This window comes from Capsicum annuum, chromosome 5 (assembly GCF_002878395.1).
Source record: "Capsicum annuum cultivar UCD-10X-F1 chromosome 5, UCD10Xv1.1, whole genome shotgun sequence".
NCBI classification, from domain to species: Eukaryota; Viridiplantae; Streptophyta; class Magnoliopsida; order Solanales; family Solanaceae; genus Capsicum; species Capsicum annuum.
Genome location: NC_061115.1, coordinates 12,054,867 through 12,074,850, shown reverse-complemented (window position 1 = coordinate 12,074,850; position 19,984 = coordinate 12,054,867). Strand labels below are relative to the sequence as shown.

The 19,984-nt window shown below is 33.3% G+C and overlaps 2 protein-coding genes across 8 annotated transcripts; both read right to left on the bottom strand.

The window, feature by feature from the left end:
* LOC107870351 lies at positions 1 to 6,337 on the bottom strand. Of its 5 annotated transcripts, none has more exons than XM_047412526.1 (6): positions 5,856 to 6,337; positions 3,084 to 3,195; positions 2,803 to 2,923; positions 1,653 to 1,790; positions 1,140 to 1,333; positions 1 to 522 (listed from the first exon to the last, which is right to left on the bottom strand). In XM_047412526.1, exons 1-6 carry the CDS (start codon positions 5,870 to 5,872, stop codon positions 163 to 165), a joined length of 942 nt encoding a protein of 313 aa, XP_047268482.1. In that variant the 5' UTR covers positions 5,873 to 6,337; the 3' UTR covers positions 1 to 162. The 5 variants fall into 5 exon arrangements, with proteins under 5 accessions (XP_047268482.1, XP_047268483.1, XP_047268484.1 ...); XM_047412527.1 differs by lacking the exon at positions 5,856 to 6,337 and adding an exon at positions 5,604 to 5,793; XM_047412528.1 differs by lacking the exon at positions 5,856 to 6,337 and adding an exon at positions 5,604 to 5,790 and having other exon boundaries at positions 3,124 to 3,195.
* Positions 6,338 to 13,708: 7,371 nt separating this feature from the next.
* On the bottom strand, positions 13,709 to 18,471 carry LOC107870352. Of its 3 annotated transcripts, none has more exons than XM_016716852.2 (5): positions 18,143 to 18,471; positions 15,812 to 15,923; positions 15,449 to 15,569; positions 15,010 to 15,194; positions 13,709 to 14,193 (listed from the first exon to the last, which is right to left on the bottom strand). In XM_016716852.2, exons 2-5 carry the CDS (start codon positions 15,920 to 15,922, stop codon positions 14,143 to 14,145), a joined length of 468 nt encoding a protein of 155 aa, XP_016572338.1. In that variant the 5' UTR covers position 15,923; positions 18,143 to 18,471; the 3' UTR covers positions 13,709 to 14,142. The 3 variants fall into 3 exon arrangements, with proteins under 3 accessions (XP_016572338.1, XP_016572336.1, XP_016572337.1); XM_016716850.2 differs by having other exon boundaries at positions 18,175 to 18,471; XM_016716851.2 differs by lacking the exon at positions 18,143 to 18,471 and adding an exon at positions 17,929 to 18,127.
* Between the last annotated feature and the right edge of the window lie 1,513 nt (positions 18,472 to 19,984).

Genomic DNA, 19,984 nt, shown 5'->3' with positions numbered 1-19,984 from the left:
TAACCCAGTAAATTAAGGAATTTATAAATTGCTAGAGATAATTTATATAGGAGATCTTTGACAATGCAAAAGAGATCATATAAACAAAACATGAGAAATAAATTTATATTACAGATTGTGCTACACATAAAAGAAGGAAGAAAAAACATAAAGTAATTATCATCAAATTGTTGGTTCTTCATCATCTAACTTCCTTTGGTCATTTTCGACACAATCATCATGCAAAGCAACTGGATGAACTACTGCCTTATCACCTTTTCCCAATCGTCGATGCTTGCACGACTGCCTTATCAACTCGGCTGCTCTATGTTTCCTCTTCGATCGTCCATTGCCAATCCACAAGGAGCTCATATACTTAGCTGGACGTCTCAAGTCCATAGAACCTTTAGCATCTTGCATCTTCACTAAACAGTTCAATTTTTCGTTAATATCAACCAACAACGTCTCCATCTTCTCTAATCGTTCCTCAACTTGCACTAAACGCTCATCAAGTTTAGCACCAACACTCAATCCACAAGAGATCTTACAACAAAAACACGCAAGCAACTATTAGTAAGTTAAGAGGTTTATAATTGTAAGAGACCATTAACTTTAAACACAGGAGATCTTAAAACAAAACAGAATAAGATCATTTATATAAAACACAAGAGATGATTAGTAACTTAAGAGAATAATCACAAGTACAAAGTCGAAACAACCTACCCTCACCCAACTCCACTCCCATAAAAACACACACTTCACTTCGGATTATTCCATGACAAGGTTTTGGTACAACGGACCATGTGGATTTGAAAGTTTTAGCTCTTATGAATCCTCAAGTTATTGACTAGTGACTAATTCTTAAGAAAGAATTAGAAAATTAACAATGGGGGAGTCGAACAACAAAATGTAAATCAGCTACCTTGTGTTCTTTATTTTTTTTGGGATAACCATGGTATCCGGGCCAGGTTGTACGCGCCTCGACTAATTCCACGTGTACCTGCCACCTCCCACCAGCAGCAACCGGTACCAAGTAATCAACTAAAGCAATTGCAGAAATACTATTTGTATCATTAACAGCAAGTAAATCAGTGATATCATCCTATTTCCTCTCTTCCATTTTTAATAGAGAAAAGCTTCCAAAAAAGAATATAAATTACCTCATTTTCCCCAACTGTGACGTTCTCTTCGTGCCCAACAACATAGTTTTGCTCCTTCTTAACCATGACCTCCTCAACAAAGTCTTCCTTTGACATGTCCCCAGCGTCCTCTTCTGCTTCTTCTTCCGCTGCTTGCTCCTTGTCATCCTCTGGCCCAGAATTAATTTTGTAGGAAGTAGCTTCCATTGCCATCTCTTAGGTTCAAAATTCAATATAAAAGGGAATTTTAGAAATGGGTAAATGACAAAGGAAAGAGGGGATTTCAAAGGGAAAGTTTGCTTCCAGCTAAACTCTTAGGTTCAAGATTTAAGTTCTAGTTTCCTTTTTACAAACAAGTCCCTTTTAAGTCTACTTTTGCAAAAATAGGTTTCCCCGTTGTTGCGTATGACGCCACATAGGAAATTAGGAAAAAGAAATAAATCAAAAGGAAAATTAAATGAGAGGATCATTTTTCTTAATTTCAAATTGTAAAGTGAAAATGTAAAATACAAAACATGAACTTTCATAGTTCACCTGTGCCATGCATATTTTGACAACTACTTGCAGCACTGGGAAGTACATAATTGGTCATAGGATTTTGAGATTTATTCTCCAATGTCACCATCTTTTCTGAATGAGTTTCCATTTTCTCTAATCGTTCCTCAACATGCACTAAATGCTCATCAAGTTTAGCACCATCAATCAATCCACAAGAGATCTTAGAACAAAATACACGAGCATCTATTAGTAACTTAAGAGGTTTATAAATTGTAAGAGACCATTAACTTTAAACACAGGAGATCTTAAAACGGCACAAAAAAGACATTTATATAAAACACGAGAGATCATTAATAACTTATGCGTACAAAGCTAACGCCACCTACCCACCCCCACCCCAATTCCATCCCGATAAAAACACTCTTTAATTTTGAATTACCCCATGACAAGGTTTTGGTACAATCAATTATGTGGAGCTACTAATTAATAAGAAAGAAGTAGAAAATTAATAATGGGAGAATCGAAAAATAAAATGTAAATCAGTGGCCTTGTGTTCTTCTGCTAACTAATCAATTTAGCAATTGCAGAAATTCAATTTGTATCATTAACAACAAATAAATCAGTGATATAATCCAATTTCTTCTCTTCCGTTTTTAATAGAGAAAAGGCATTCAAGAAAGAAAATAAATTACTTCATTTTCCCCAACTCTGACATTCTCTTCATGTCCAACAACATAGTTTTGCTCCTTCTTAACCACCACCTCCTCTTCAACATCCTCCTTTGACAAGTCCCCATCGTCCCCTTCCACTGCTTGCTCCTCGTCATTCTCCTCCGGCCAAAAGTAGTTTTGTAGGAAGTAGCTCCTATTGTCATCTCTTAGGTCCAAATTTCAATATAAAAGGGAATTTTAGAAACGAGTAAAATGACAAAGGAAAAAGAAGGATTTCAAAGGGAAAGTTTGCTTCCAACTAAATTCTTATGTTCAAGATTCAAGTTCTAGTTTCCTTTTCACAAACAAGCCCCTTTTAAGTCTACTTTTGCAAAAACAGGTTTCCGCATTGCCGTGTATGACTCCACATTGGAAATTTGGAAAAAGAAATAGTAAATCAAAAGGAAAATTAAAATGAGAGAATCAGTTTTCTTAATTTCAAATCGTAAAGTGAAACATGAACTTTCATTGTTCACCTGGGCCATGGACATTCTGACCACTACTTGAAGCATTGGGGTGTAAATAATTGGTTCTAGGATTTTGAAATCTATTCTCCAATGTCAACATCTTTGAAGATATGTCCCGCAAATAATCTCGCTGAAATATTTGATAAATTCAAGTTAAAATGCATACAACATGTCTAGACGACAGGGAAAACGAATGCAAATTTATACAAGTGGAAATAACAACAACATCAACTGAAGTGGAGAACAAATTGCATCATTCAAATAAATAGAAAGGAGTTTAAACTGCATGCCTGACTTCTCATCGTAGCAGTATAGATCTTTTTCTCATACCTCGCTGCAGTTTTCATAACCTCCTGTACTCCTAGATTAGATTCAGGAAGAAGTCTGGCTAAGGTCTCCGTTCTACACAGACATATCAACAAAAAAAATCAGCTTAAAGGGTTAATAAGAGCATAATCTAGATAAATGCTTTTCAAATATATTAAGCCGAGGATCTATCAGAGACAACCTCTCTATCTCACCTCTGAGGTAGTAGTAGTATGGGAATATACTGGGTATGTTGTTGTTGTTGTAAATATATTAAGAAAATGATTTGACATTATGCCCTGCTACAAAAGATAAAACTTGTTTTCTCTGAAGAATATCAGTAGTTATAATCTAATTAGCTTGAGCAGCAAGATGTCATTTCGACAAATCTAAAACAAAATATAAGGAACAGTGAGTAAAAGTAGGTCTTCCACTTGAACTAGTTCCTTGACTGAATACTTAACTTTGTTTGGATGGTTGTTACATATCATTTCATAATGTATTGTAATGTATTGTTTCAATGAATACAACATTTGGGTAGATTGTATCATTTTAGATCATTTCATAATGCCACACATCAACAATTTGAACGACAAACCAAAAAAAAGGGAGGGTGCGGGGTAGAGCTATTATAAAAAGATAGCATGAAAAATAAGATTACTAGATAACAAACAGAGACAAAATGAGAAGAAAAAATAAGGTAAAGATGAGATCACCAAAAATGTAAAGCAACTGAGAGTTAAAGTAGGTTTTCCACTTGAACTAAATCCTTGAGTGTTCACCAAAAATGGGTATAGTAGACCTGCTGCTAGAAATTTAATTAACCAATCTATCAACGGGAACATAACAGAAGCAGACGTAGCTTATAAGTTATGTGTTCACGTGAGTAAACCAGCAAGTTTTGCCAATACCTCTAAAGAAATATATGATTATGAACTCAATTACTCTCGTTGTTTAAATTTGTTTGTCTCACTTTTCTTTTTAGTCCGTTTAAAAAGAAAATCTAAAAAAATCTGTCAAACTTCTGCCTAAATGATTATTGGTAAAAAGAATACTAGGAGCTCAGAATTCAACGGCATACCCAGTGTAATCTCACAAGTAGAGTATGTGGAGGGTAAAGTGTATGTATACCTTACCACTACCCCGTCGAGATAAGAGAGCAGGTGTCCAACAGACCCTCAGCTTAAAATAAAGCATTTCCAAGCAGTTTGAAGAAGAGAATACAGAAATAAGAGTAGTAACAACAACAAAATAATATCAAATGGGAGTAGCACACAACATGCAATGAAGAGAACAACAGTAATTCCGACAAAGTAGGAGTATGGAAAGGGTCAAGTGTATGTATACCTTACCTCTACGCGGCTTAAAATAAAGCATTTCCAAGCAGTTTGAGAAAGAGAATACAGAAACGAGAGCACTAACAGCAACGAAATAATGCCAAACGGGAGCCGCACACAACATACAATGAAAAGAACAACAGTAATTCCAACAAAGTAGGAGCCCTAAATTCAACAACATACCAAGTATAATCTAAGAAACGGAGTATGGAGAGGGTAAGGGTGTGTATACCTAACCTCTACGCGGCTTAAAATAAAGCATTTCCAAGCAGTTTGAGAAAGAGAATATAGAAACGAGAGCACTAACAACAACAAAATAATATCAAATGGGAGCCGCAGACAACATACAATGAAAAGAACAACAGTAATTCCAACAAAGTAGGAGTCCTAAATTCAACAACATACCCATTATAATCTAACAAATGGAGTATGGAGAGGGTCAAGTGTATGTATACCTAACCTCTACGCGGCTTAACATAAAGCATTTCCAAGTAGTTTGAGAAAGAGAATATAGAAACGAGAGCACTAACAACAACGAAATAATGTCAAACGGGAGCCGCACACAACATTCAACGAAAAGACCAGTAATTCCCAATGTTCAGGGAAGCATGATGAGGAAAAAAGCGAGAAGGCTCCGCATCACACATTACGCGAAGCATGAAGCGGTGAGAGCGCATCATTGAGGTGAAGCAGTGAACAAGAAACCGCAGTAGTGGTAGCCGCACAGTGAAGAAGAAGAAGTCGCAACGCTGGACTTCAAAGTTAACCTCAGAAAATTGCAGCAGTGATGCTCACTGCAGTAGACGCGTTTTTTTAAATTTAAAATTGACCCTAAATATAAAATTAACACGAAGTGACTCTTTTTTTAATTTAAAATTGACGCTAAAAATAAAATCAACATGATGCGCTCGCATCATCTACACGCAGCGAGAGGAGCTCGCATTGCTTTGCATCGTCGCATTATGCGACGATGCGAGCGCATTCCAGAACACTGGTAATTCCAACAAAATAATGCCATAAAATGAAGCACAAAATAAACACAAATGATAATCAAAATTAAAGAACAAGAAACTGCGAAAATAATACAGGAACCCTAAATTCAACAATAACAACACATCCAGTAAAATGTCATAAGCGATGTCTGACGAGGCTAAAGTGTACGCATACCTTACCACTACATCTCCTTCTCGGCGTAAGTGTATCAAATCCAAGTACAAAAAAGAAAAGGAACAGAACCTAAATTCGAAATCTAAAAATCTTCAACAAAAGCAAAATAATTATGAATTGATGAAAAGTGACTTAAAAGCTAAAAGCTAAATAATAACCTTACTTTTTCGCTTTTGACTTTTGACTTTTTATTATACTTTTAAAACTAATAAAATAAAGTGCTTAAAAATATCAAAAGTCAAAAACACTTACATTTTGTTGACAATCATTTGACGAAGTTCATTCCACTTATAAGGATTCTCTCCGACTCCGACAACATTCCGGTGTGAATTCCGGTAACGTCAACCCACTTAGCCTGAAAACGAGCCCGAGCCTGAGAACGAGCCCGATAAAGAGCTCGAGCTCGAGCTCGTGCCCTAACCCGAGACCTATAAGCAGACTCTATGACTCCGGCATCAACTCCGGCAACATCTCCGGTGTCAATTCCGGTACCGTCAACCCACTAAGCTTGAAACTGAACCCGAGCACGAGCTCGGGCCCGGGCGCGGGCCCGGGTCTGAGACCTCCGATCATTCAAATCCATCTAAATTCTGATCTGATTACAAATGGAAATATGAGTTTTTATAGGTTCCGATAAAACAAAAATCAAAAACAATTTTTCCCCCAAAAGAATACCTAATAGTAATAAAATATTTTAAATTGACACTCCTCCGCTTTTTTTTTTTTGGGGGGGGGGGGGGGGGTTCTGGTACTCCCTCCGTTTTAATTTGTCATTTGTCAGGCCTAATTTAATTTATACAGATTTTAAAAAAATAAACAATATTTTTGAATTTTATAAATTTAAACTAAAGATATATTAAAATATTATTTAATTAATATTTGTGAAAATACGTGCCGGCTAGTACTTAATGGTATGTGATGTACCCGTTCTTCTTTATTTAAAAATAATGTTATTTGGCACTTTATATGGATAATATAAATTTTAAATAGATATTCTTTATTCATAAAATTTTGAGACTGATAAAAAGATGTACTCAGAACTCTCATAACGTGTTAGATATAAAGAAACTTCACTGGAGCGACGTGATTTTTCTGAAATTGACTTTTCATCTTATATTTTATTTCTTGCTAGTAATATTTTAGTTATAATAACATACTCAAATATTATATAATAATATTTTATAAGAAATATATTATTATATTATAAAATATAATATTAAAATATTTATGATAATTGTCCTCAGGGCCAGCTGAATAATGTAATGAAAAAGGTCATTGTCTTAGGCCCCAAATTTGAGGGGCCCCATTTTCTTGTAATTATGAACTAGATTTTTAAAAAAAAAAAATTACTACTTACATTATTATGTAAAATAAAGGAATAGAACTTTTTGGAGGAGAAATAAAATATAGATTAAAAAAGAAATATTGATAGACAAGTGATTTGATTGATCAATGAAAATATGTTTTTACTTTTTCCATAAAAAAAGAAACATTGGTCATCTTTTTGCTTTTTAAGTTGACATTTTTTATATTTTTTCTCAATTTTCATATCTTATTCTCATTCTCTATATTCTTTTCGCTTGGTTTGAAAATAGTTATTTCGAGATAACTTATCCCACCATGTATATGAGATAAATTATCCCAGGATTAAGGAAAAAATGGTGTGATAAGTTATGCCGGGTTGGATTAATCCTTCCAACCAAACAAAGGAAAATGTGTTCTTTTATTTTATTCCGGGATAACCATTTTCAAACCAAACGACCCGTTTAATGTTTACTTTCTCCCTTTTAAATTCAAAAATTTTAAGTTGAATAATTCAAAAGTTAAAGATTTTGCTATTTAATTTGAAGAGAGCATCCAAAAATTTTTTTTGAAATCAAATCTTCATGTTTCTTAAATCGGGTAATATTATTCTTAACTTTCTAATATTACTTTTATTTCTTATATTTGTCTTTTTAATTGATATTGTAGATAGTGTTTAGAATATTTGTTAGAATTTTAAAATGTCAACTAGAAAGTATGAATTGGGTCATTTAAAACTTAAAAGAAAAAAAAAAGTTGGTAATTTGATAAAATCTCAAGAAGGAGCTCTTGATAATTTTTTGACAAATAATATTAATATTAGACCAAACAATTTAGGAGAATGTTCTTTAGATGAACAAGTCACTAACTTAGTTGAGTGTTAGTGAACAATCAATTGTAGATTCTCAAGAAGACGAAGAACTTATAAATGAACCGAATAATTGTATTCCTAAAATCATTTATGATCTTAATCAATGGAATAATGTCGATACTAAGTTAAGAGATCTATTAGTAGAAAAGGAACCAATTAGAATTACCAACATAGATTTTCCAAAGGATGAATCTTCAAGACATTTTTCTACTACATATTATTTTCAAAAATTGATTGATGGAGAAAGACATGAAAGAAGATGGTTAGTTTATTCCAAAGATTTGAATAAAGTATTTTATTTTTGTTGCAAGTTGTTTAACAATATTTTTAATGTTAAGAACAATAAATTAGCTAGTGAAGGTAGTAGAGATTGAAAAAATCTTAGTACTAAACTTAGAACTCATGAAACGACCAACCAACATATAATCAATAAATTGATTTAGAAGTTCGATGGTGCAACAATAAAACAATTGATAAAAATGTGCAAGACCAAATTAATAGAGATAGAGAACATTGGAAAAATGTATTGTCATGAATTATTTCCGTCATAAAAACTCTTGAGAAAAATATTTTAGCATTTATGGGAACGAACGAAAAGATTTACCAAGAAAGTAATGAAAACTTCTTAAGTCTTATTGAAATGATTGTAGAATTTGATCCAATCATGCAAGAACATATTCGTAGAATCAAGCATGATGAAATTCATAACCATTATATTGGGCATAATATACAAAATGAATTGATAAAATTGTTGGCAAATGAAATGAAGAATAAAATTATTGAAAAATTAGAAAAACAAAGTACTTCTCCATCATACTAGATTGCACACCGGATACAAGTCATCAAGAGTAAATGTCTTTTATATTACGGAGTATAGATATTTCAACAACTCCAATAAAAATTGTCGAATATTTTTTAGAATTCTTAAAAGTGGATGATACAAGTGGAAAAGGTCTTTTTGAAGTAATTTTAGATGAAATAAAATGTATTGGACTTGAAGTTGATAACTTAAGAGGACAAGGCTATGATAACGGATCTAATATGAAGGGAAAACATCAAGGAGTGCAAAAGAGACTTTTTGATATAAATCCTAGATTGTTTTATACACTATGTGGTTGTCATAATCTAAATTTAGTAATATGTGATATGGCTAATTCTTGTACAAAAGTTATATCATTCTTTGGAGTGGTATAACGCATATATTAACTATTTTCTTCTTCCACTAAGCGATGAAAAATTTTAAAAGATAGTGTATCCGATTTAATGTCACGCCCCAAAATCCCATCGGGCCGGACTGGCACCCGAAGCCGAGAAGGCCCGGGAGAACCCGTTCAAATACCTGTACTTTCACTTACATGTCACCAAAAAAATTGGACAGCACTTCGTTGCATATAGAAAGGTCTAATTACCTGTATCAGCACAACACGCGCAAATATATATATATATATATATATGTATATAATACTTGGCCGTCGGGGCCACCACATATACAGATATAACATCACTATATAAACTTCCATGACTTTACCCTTCCTTATGTCTACAAAGCCTCTAGGATATACATGACATAACTAGGGTCGGGACAAACCCCTGCCCACACATGACTCATGTACAATAACAAAACATAAGGAACCGACTCGGAAAGCTCCGAAGCAAACTGGAGCTCACCAACAATAGCTGTATGACCTGGCTCCTACTTGTGCGGTGTATGAGCTGAGGTACCTGTGCCTGCAGCATGAAATGCAGGTCCCCCGTGAGGGACGTCAGTACGAAATATGTACTGAGTATGTAAAGCTGTAAATAATCACATATGATATAGGAGCTTAATAGAAATCAGAAACAAGTGAATAAGTCGTAATAGGAGTGGACCACACTTACTAGAACTTGTGACAACCTGTACATTGTATTTATTCAATCACTTTACCTTCGTTCTTATCGTCTTTGTAATCATTACTGTACTGTACTGTGACCATTAGGATGCCTCCAGTACATATCAACTGGGATCGACCCATGCTAGGCTTATGCCCCTGGGATACCACCCATAAACACATGAAATAGGGATCGACCCATGCTAGGCTTATGCCCCTGGGATACCACCCGATAAGAGAGAACTCCCATCACTTAGTTCAATTAATCTTGGAGATTGTTATTTCGGTCGCCTCCACATTTTAATACTTTGAAACAATGATACATCAATAGGAACCAAGTAATAGACCTTCTATACAATAACGATGTAATAAAGACTCATTGGTACATCAACAATGTGTTTCAGAATCATCAATATCACAACAATGAAATAAGAGCCTTTTGGTATATCAATGAAACATTTTGACACTTTATAGAATGGAAACAACTTCGTTGGTAACGTAGAACAATACATGTTTTTGGACAACCTCGGAATCTTACTTGATGGAACATTGGTGTTTTCATGCCAAAGAACATTGTTAGAGTATGCTTTACATACCTCGTTGTAGATTCAGATACCAATTCAACACAACTTCCCGCCTTTACAAATCACTTATCTACAATGAAATGTTTGGCATCTAGTATTAGCAACCCAACACCACAATTCTCTTCCATAATTCCATACTACCAATATTTGCAAAACATTCCAAAAACCAACTTGAACAATAGGTTTATGTGTGTGTATATATATAATCATCATTTCAATACCACATCATCAATACCACATCATCACCCCAAATTCCTTCACAATTTAACATAATCCAACCATGCACAAGAATAATCCAACATCATTTCCAATCATCTTTCAACAACAATCAAATAACATACTTCTTATGCTCACATGCATATATATATATATACATATCCATATAAATAACACCAACATAATTTACATCCTTACCATAAAATGGCCCTTTTGATTTCGAAGTCCTGTTGGCACAAATAAGGGGTGCTTCTCGAAGCCCTTGAGACGGTGAACACAACCACGGAATCAATTTGGATTTTCTACGGTTGAATCACAAGATAATTGGAGTTGAAATTTGGCTAGGGTTTCTTAGTTTTCAATAATGGATGATAAATAATGGATATGAGGCTAAGTATATGTATATAATGACCAATTTTCGTTCAAGAGGTGATGGAAAATGACCATATTGCCCTTAAAAATTTAAGTAAATCCGAATCTGTCCATGGTGGACTGTTTTGATAGGCTAAAGTAAATCGGCCATAACTCTTTGCTCCGATATCGGATTTGGGTGAAATTGGTATCGTTAGAAAGATAATTCAAAGGTATTTCATTTCATATAAATTAAGCCACCCAGTTCGTCCTGTACAAGTAGTTATGATCGTTTGAAGTTGACCCTAAAAATCTGTTTTGAGAGGCTGAAGTAAAACGAGTATAACTCCTTACTCAGATGTTGGATTTGGATGAAACCAATTGCATTGGAAAGAAGACTCAGAGATATTTCTTTTGATATGTGGTAGCTCTCCCAGTTCATTATATTTAGGGAGTTATGATCGTTCAAAGTTGACCCAAAAAACTGGCAGGCCTCAGTAGTTTTCCTGCATATTTACTGTTCACATCCCGGCCACCGTTTTAAAGTTTCGAACGAGCTCGCTTATATCCGAAACTTATCCGTTTTTGGAAATCTTTATATCGTTGGAAAGCTTATTCAATAACCTTCGTATGGAACCATCGACGGGAAAATTCCGGTATAAATAAAGTCGATTCCTATACACCTATAATCAAACTACACACTTGAAACCATCTCAAAATAATCAATACTCATACTTAAACTCATATATACCTAACTTAGGATCAATACATATACTCCAACACATATAACAATGACTAATGCACGTAATTAAGTACGGGGTGTTACATTTAACTCTTAAATCATTGTCACAAACACGTTGAAAAAGTCATATAGAAAGGATTAAAGCAATAAGATTTCAAACTCCACAAATAAGAGATGCTTTATTGAAATTAGTAGAAGTTAGTGATGATCCAAAAACTAAAAGTGAAGCTAATTGCTTAGTAATTTATGAGCTTGAAAATTTTGAATTTTTATTAGGTATGACTATTTGGTATGATATACTATTCGTTGTTAATTCAATTAGCCAAAGTTTACAATCAAAAGATATGCATATTAATGTTGCCATAGATCAATTAAGAGGTCTTGTTTCTTTTTTCAAAATATAAAGAGAAGAAGAATTTATAACTGCTATGATTGCAACTGAGGAAATTGCATTAGAGATGAATATAGAACCTGAATTTCGTAGTAAACGTGTAATTTATACAAAGAAATAATTTAATGAGAATGTCGATAACGAAATTACAAAATCTCTTGAAGAATCTGTTAGAGTTGATTACTTCTTATATATATAGTAGACCAAGCTATTCTTCACTTCAAAATAGATTTGAACAATTTGAAGCATATGAAAGTATTTTTGGTTTTTTATTTATTGAAAAAAATTGCGATCATTAGATGGCGAGAATTTAAAAAAATATTATCTTAATCTTAAATGTTTCTTAAAACATAATACTCACTCTGATATTGACGGTATAGACTTATATTCCAAATTAAAAGTGTTGAGGGAAATCATACAAATAGAAGATAATACTCTAATCGAGATACTCAATCAAATAAAACGACTTGATTTTTTTTTCAAATGCTTATATTGCTTATAGAATAATGTTAACAATTTCTGTAAAAGTTGCTTCCGCGGAAAGAAGCTTTTCAAAATTAAAAATTATTAAATCTTATTTAAGATCAACAATGTCTCAAAAAAGATTAAGTGGATTGACTTTATTATCAATTGAAAAGGAATTGTTAGAAGAAATCGAATATAAAAAAAATATTAACAACTTTGCATCTCAAAAAGTTAGAAAAATAGATTTTAAATAAAAAAATATAAATTTTTAATTTTAATTTAAGGACTCCGATTTTAATTTGGTCTTAGGCCCCCAATATGCTTGAGCCACCCCTGATTGTCATTAATATCACGCACACAGTAAATCTTGAGTATGAATATCTTATTTAAAGCAAAAATCGAATTTAAATGGTGCAAAAGCCTACTAATGTTTGTTTTTTTCTAAAATTCATGTTCTTCTAATTTTGCATACTTTTTTTTGATAATAATTAAATGAGATCTCAAGGTCAATGCTAGTATGCATATATAACAACACCTTTTTAAAGCAACCATGAAATTTTCAAACAAATGTTGCCAATACAAAGATGTTTGACTGTATAATGAAGTATTTTTTTGTAAGTTTTCTACCTGAATTATCATGTGTTTAAATAAACAATTGGTGATAATTCGGGTGAGAAACTCACACACTTAATAGTTCAAATATAAAATCGAAAAAATGTTTTACTTTAACTAATTATTAAACCAAGATATTTAATTTTTTGATATAAAGTATGGCAACAAAGAATAACATATTCAATGTAATCTCACAAGTGAAGTCTAGAAAGATCGGTCCAACGTAAGCTTACCTTAATTTACCTTCACCCTCAACTCGAGTAAAACATAATTAAAAAAGTAAGTACAAAAGCAAATACAGTAACTAAGGTAAACCTAGTAAACTTAGGTGTCGTTTGGTTTGAAAATGGTTATCCCGGGATAACTTATCCCATATACATTTCACCCTCAACTCGAGTAAAACATAATTAAAAAAGTAAGTACAAAAGCAAATACAGTAACTAAGGTAAACCTAGTAAACTTAGGTGTCGTTTGGTTTGAAAATGGTTATCCCGAGATAACTTATCCCACCATGTATATGGGATAAGTTATCCCGAGATTAAGGGGAAAATGATGGGATAAGTTATCCCGGGTTGGATTAATCCCTCCAACCAAACAAAGGAAAATGTGCTCTTTTATTTTATCCCGGGATAACCATTTTCAAACCAAACGACCCCTTTATTTATAAATTGCTAGGAATAACTTACTCTAAATATAGGAGATATTTGACAATGCAAAAGAGATCATTTAGAAAAACATTATATACTACAAATTGTGCTAGTCATAACAACTTTGAGAGTCTAGAAAGAAGAAAAAACATAACTATCATCAAATTGTTGGTTCTTCATCATCTAGTTTTCTTTGGTCATTTTCGACACAATCATCATGAGAAGCAACTGGATGAACTACTGTCTTATCAACTCTTCCCAATCGTCGATGCTTGCACGACTGCCTTATCATCTCGGCTACTCTATGTTTCCTCTTCGATCGGCCATTACCAGTCCAAGAGGAGCTCATGTACTTAGTTGGACGTCTAATGTCCCTAGAAACTTTAGCATCCTGCATCTTCACTAAATTGTTCAATTTTTCGTTAATATCAACCAACGTTGTCTCTATTTTCTCTGAATGAGCCTCCGTCTTCTCTAATCGTTCCTCAACTTACACTAAACGCTCATCAAGTTTAGCACCAACACTCAATCCACAAGAGACCTTACAATGAAAACACATGAGCAACTGTTAGTGCTTAAAGCTCGTTCATAAATAAATTGTAAGAGATCATTAACTTTAAACAGAAGAGATCTTAAAACAAAACAGAATAAATCATTTATATAAAACACGAGAGATCATTAGTAACTTAAGAGATTTATACCGGAGAATAATCACAAGTACAAAGTTAACACCACCTACCCGCCTCCTAACCCCACCCGAACTCCACCTCGGTAAAAAACACACTTTAATTTCGGATTACTCCAGGATAAGGTTTTGGGACAATCAATTATGTGGATTCAAAAGTTTAAAGGGTAGCCCAGTACACTAAAGTTCTCGCTATGCACGAGGTCCGGGAAAGGGACGGACCACGAGGTTCTATTATATGCAGCCTCACCTTACATTTCTGTAAGGGGCTATTTCCACGGAATCCTCAAGCTATTGACTAGTGATTAATTCATAAGAAAGAATTAGAAAATTATAGTAGGAGAATCGAACAACAAAATGTAAATAATTGGCCTTGTGTTCTTCTGCTAGCTAGTTAACTTAGCAATTGCAAAATTTCTATTTGTATCATTACAACAAATAAATCAGTGTACATTCGTTGTGAAAGCAGCAGCAACAACAACAACAACATACCTAATGTATTCCCACAAAGTGGGGTTTGGAGAGGGTAAAGTGTACGCAGTCCATACCATGGACTACCTCGGATGAAGTAGAGAAGTTGTTTCCAATAGAGCCCCGGCTCAGGACAGATAACAGTGTTGTGAAAGCAGAACAAAAATAAATGGGAAAGTAGAACAACAAAATTAAAATTACCTCATTTTCCCCAACTCTAACATTCTCTCTGTGTCCAACAACATAATTTTGCTCCTTCATAACCACCACCTCCTCTTCAACATCCTCCTTTGACATGTCCCCAGCATCCTCTTCCGCTGCCTGCTTCTCGTCACTCTCCTCCGGCCCCGAAGTATATTCATAAGAAGTAGCTCCCATCGTCATCTCTTACGTTCAAATTTCAATTTTAAAATGAGAAACAAGTTAAAACAACAATGAAAAAGGAGGATTTCTAAGGGAAAGTTTGCTTCCAACAAAACTATTACGTTCAAGATTTAATTTCTAGGTTAATTTTTACAAACACATCCCCTGGTTTTGTGTACGACGCCACATAGGAAATTTGAGAAAAAGAACATTAAAAATGAAAGGATCATTTTTTGCAAGTAAAAATGTGTACAAAACATAAACTTTTATTGTTCACCTGGACCATGGGCATTCTGACCACTATTTGCAGCATTGATGTATAAATAATTGGTCATAGGATTTTGAAAATTTGGCGTCAAATCCAGCATCTTTAAATGTATTTTCTGCACATAATCTTGCTGCAACATTAGATAAATTTGAGTTTAAAAATAGCATAAAAAATGTGTAGATAACTGGAAACGTAAATGCATGTCAATACAATGTGGATAACAAAATTCATCATTCAAACAAATTCAGATGGGGGATCTTTAGACAAATAACTGGCTTCATTCCTTATTATAAGCCGGCTATTTTTAGTTTAGGCGATTGGTTGGGTGAATGACTATTTAGGTTAATTCTTGTACCTACAGACACAGCGTACCTGACTTGTAGCAGACCAATAGATATGTTCCTCAAAACTCAGCGCAATGTTGTTAAGCTCTCGTACTTCTTCTTGTCTATAGACTGGAAATCGCCCCCGTAAGAACTGCATTCTGAACAGCCATATCAACAAGAAAATAAGAAATCAGATAAGAGCACAATCTCGATAAATGCTTTTTAAATACTAAAATAATTTGACATTACACTCTGTTGTGAACGACCAAATGTTTCTAAAGATATTGATATGCCCTGATGTGAAAGACTAAAACTTGTTTTATCTTTGTTACCTTTTGACAACGTAAAGGTTTTTGACTAAATACCAAGAAAGTACAAAGAGTTACAAAAGACTGCTGGGAATATCCGTACAATCAATTATAACATCTCCCTAGCAACTCCAGAACGTCCATATATTGATCTAAATTATCAATGAACTTCTACAACAACAAAACAAATTATGTAAGCGCTTGTTTTTAACTCTAGAAACAAGTTAGTATCCAATTAACATGAGCAGCAACCAGTCTTTTCAACAAATCTGGAACAAAATGTAAGGCAACTGAGAGAGTTAACAGTGTGGACCTAGCTTATAAGTTATGGATTCCCATGAGTAAATCAATAGGTTTTGCTCCAACCATGTATTTGTATGACGAAGTTCATTAAGTATCTATAAATATTTGATCATCCAACAACAAAAACAACAAATCCAGTATGCATGCAAACCTTACCCCTACCTCTGACCTTTGAGAAGGTAGAAAGGCTGTTTCCAAAAGATCCTCGATTGACCGAAAAGTGGAAAAGAGGCGATAGCAACAAGTAGAAATAACAGCAAGATAATAAGATATTGAAGCAACAAGTGATAGGAAACTAAAAATAAGGGAAAGAAAAGAATAATATTACACTTGGGAAAGGGAATGAAACACACATGACAACTGACTAACCATCTACCCTAATCCTCGACCTCCACATACTCATATCAAGAATCATGTTCTCGGCGAGTTGGGGATATGTCCTGTCTTGACCTTGCTTAATCACCTCGTTTCATTACTTCTTAGGCCTATCTCTTTACCTCCTCAAGCCTACTATAACCAACCTCTTACATCTCCTAACCGTGGCATTTGCATCTTTCCATTTCACATGCTCGAACCATCGAACCATCTGACCCTCACCTCCGCATCTTATCATCCACGAGAGTTACTCTTACCTTATCTCGAATATCGTCATTGCTAATCTAATCCCATATCTCATGGTATGCCACACATCCACCTCAACATACTCATCTTCGCCACTCGCATCTTCTTGACATCAGAGGTTTTAACTGACCAACACTCCACCCTATAGCATAGTTCGTTTAACCACTACTCCATAGAACTTATATTTAAGTTTAGGTGGTACATTCTTATCATACAAAACGCCGGATTCTAGCTTCCATTTCATCCACCCACCCCTATACATTTTATCCTGTCTATCTCCCCACTCCATCGGATCACTAACCGAGGTTCTTAAAACTCTCTTTCTCTCTTAGGAATGACTTGTGTGTCAAGCCTCCACTTCATAAAACACATCACTGAACTACAATAACAACATACCAAGTGTATTCCCATAAAGTAGGGTCTGGGGAGGATAAAGTATACGCAGCCCATACCACTACCTCAGATGAAGTAGCAAGATTGTTTCCGATAAACCCCCGGCTCAGGACAGATAACAGTATAACAAACAAAAAACATAAAAGCAAACCACAAAAAGGAATTACACACCACTAGATAATAAAGAAAACAAGACACTCACAAAGTATTACTATAAACTAGCTATGTGAGATCATAGACATCACCGAAACACCACGAACAAGAGGCTACAAGAAACTACAAACACAATACAAACAGAACACACTTTGCTACTATTACGGACGTATTCCTACCTATTAACCCTCCACCCTAATCAAACCACAAAAAGGAATATCACACCGCTAGATAATAAAGAAAACAAACACTCACAAAGTAATACTATAAACTAGCTATGTGAAATCATAGACATCACCAAACCACCACAAACAAGAGCTACAAGAAACTACAGGCACAGATACAAACAGAGCACTCTTTGCTACTATTACGGACGTAGTCCTACCTATTAACCCTCCACCTTAGTCTGCGTCTTCCACATCGCTGAACTAACACTCTAAATATTAATAATTAAATATTATATTATGAACTCTTGTAGCCAACCCTTTTCTGAACCCCACGCATAGCATAAGCTTAAGAAGATATAGATAAGCTTAAGAAGATATAAACTTTAAATCATGAATCCGCCTCCATCTTCTAAATGAGAATACACAATTCACCTTTAACAAAAAAACAAAAAAAGAAACTTTACACGTTGGTGATGATATTTTGACGATAGTTGTTGCCACCAATAAGCAGATTCAATGGCTCCAGCGGTCGAATCAACCACCTTAGCTCCAGCCCGAACCCGAGCCCGGGCCCGAGCCAAAGCCCTCCGATTATTCACATCCATTTTATTTTTCTGATCAGATTAATAATTTTTAATCGATCGAAAATGAGTTTTATAGGTATGATCAATGAAAAATTGAAATGATTTTCCCAAAAGAATGTACATTTCTCTGATCGTTTGTGCATGTGTGTGTGTGTGAGCATATGAGTGTATTAATTTCACTTTTTTTTCTTCTTATTTCTAGTTAGGATTAGTAATTAATTTTTTTATGATAATTTTAAGGGATTTTAGAGCCCGTTTGGGATTGCAGTTACAAAATTGCTTATTTGAGAATCAATTTTTATAAAATAATTTTTCAAAAAAGTGCTTTTAAAAAAAAAATAATTGTGTTTGATAAATTCATTTGAAAAGTGCTTTTGATAATCAAATTGTGTTTGAATATTTTTTTTTCAAGAATTATTTTTTCAGATAAATGACCAAAAAGGGCATCTATCAATAGACTTTTATTTCTAAAATCAATTTATAAAGAAATTTTTTTTAAATATCTATTATAATATTTTAATTAAATTTTATTTATTTAATTAAAAAGTACGTACACTAAAAAAAAAATTCTGCGTGTGTGATAAAGATATTTTTCTCATAAAAATAATAATTTTCTGCTTCTATTTCTGCTTTTTCAAAAAAAGCAGAAAAATTGTTTCTACTTATTTTTAAAAACAGTTTTGTAAGTTTACCAAACACACTTCTTTTTAAAATAAATATTTTTTCTCAAAATAAGTACTTATTTTTTAAAATAAGCAATCCCAAACAGACACTTAGTCCTTTACTTTGAAAAATTGATTAAATATATCATTCAACATATTTTGGGGTTAAATTTATTCTAACTATCATAGTTTAGAGCCAAATTTACTTTCGTTATCAAATTTTAAGGCCAAATTTTAGCCAACGAGGATGTATGTAGCCATAAAATAGTCAGTTTTTCTTAAATTTGATCCTTTTAATTAAAAACATTTGTAGTATTATCTTTTCTTAAATTTGACCCTTTTAATTAAAAACATTTGTAGTATTATCTTTTCAAGTTCTTTAATTTAAAACGTTTTTGTGTCTTTTATTTGAATTATAAGTAACTAATTATTTATTAATTATTTTGTGGTGCGTGGTGTACACAACTTTTATATTTTAAAATGTTGTCAAATGAAACTCCGCGGATATTTTATATTTTGAATAGATAATCTTTATGATTTGCTTGAAATTTTAGAGAAAATGATTTAAAAAAATACATTTGAAGTAGTATCTTTTTACAAGCTTTCCACTTCAACTTGTTAGGATATACTATTAACCATGTAATTATATTATAGTATTATATTTTTATTTTATGTAAAAATTATTTATTATATTAATAAAATTTTTATTTGAATAGATCATTGTATTAACATGTGTGTCCTTTACTTATATAGTAGACAATTTTGTGTATGGAGTATTTTAACTCATGCACGGAAGATTAAAATTGTTGATTCTTATAAGTTATAAATTAATGTTCACAATCAAAGATGAGGTAGGACAAACATCTTGATGATTGTAGCATAAGATTAAATAAAATTTGATCTTAATTATGGGAGTAGTAATATTCCAACTTCTTGTGCTAGTACATTTCGTATGTATTGAACTGACCAATTAGAGATATTCATTTATGCTCTGAATATTAAGAAATGATTTCTCTAGTCCATTACAT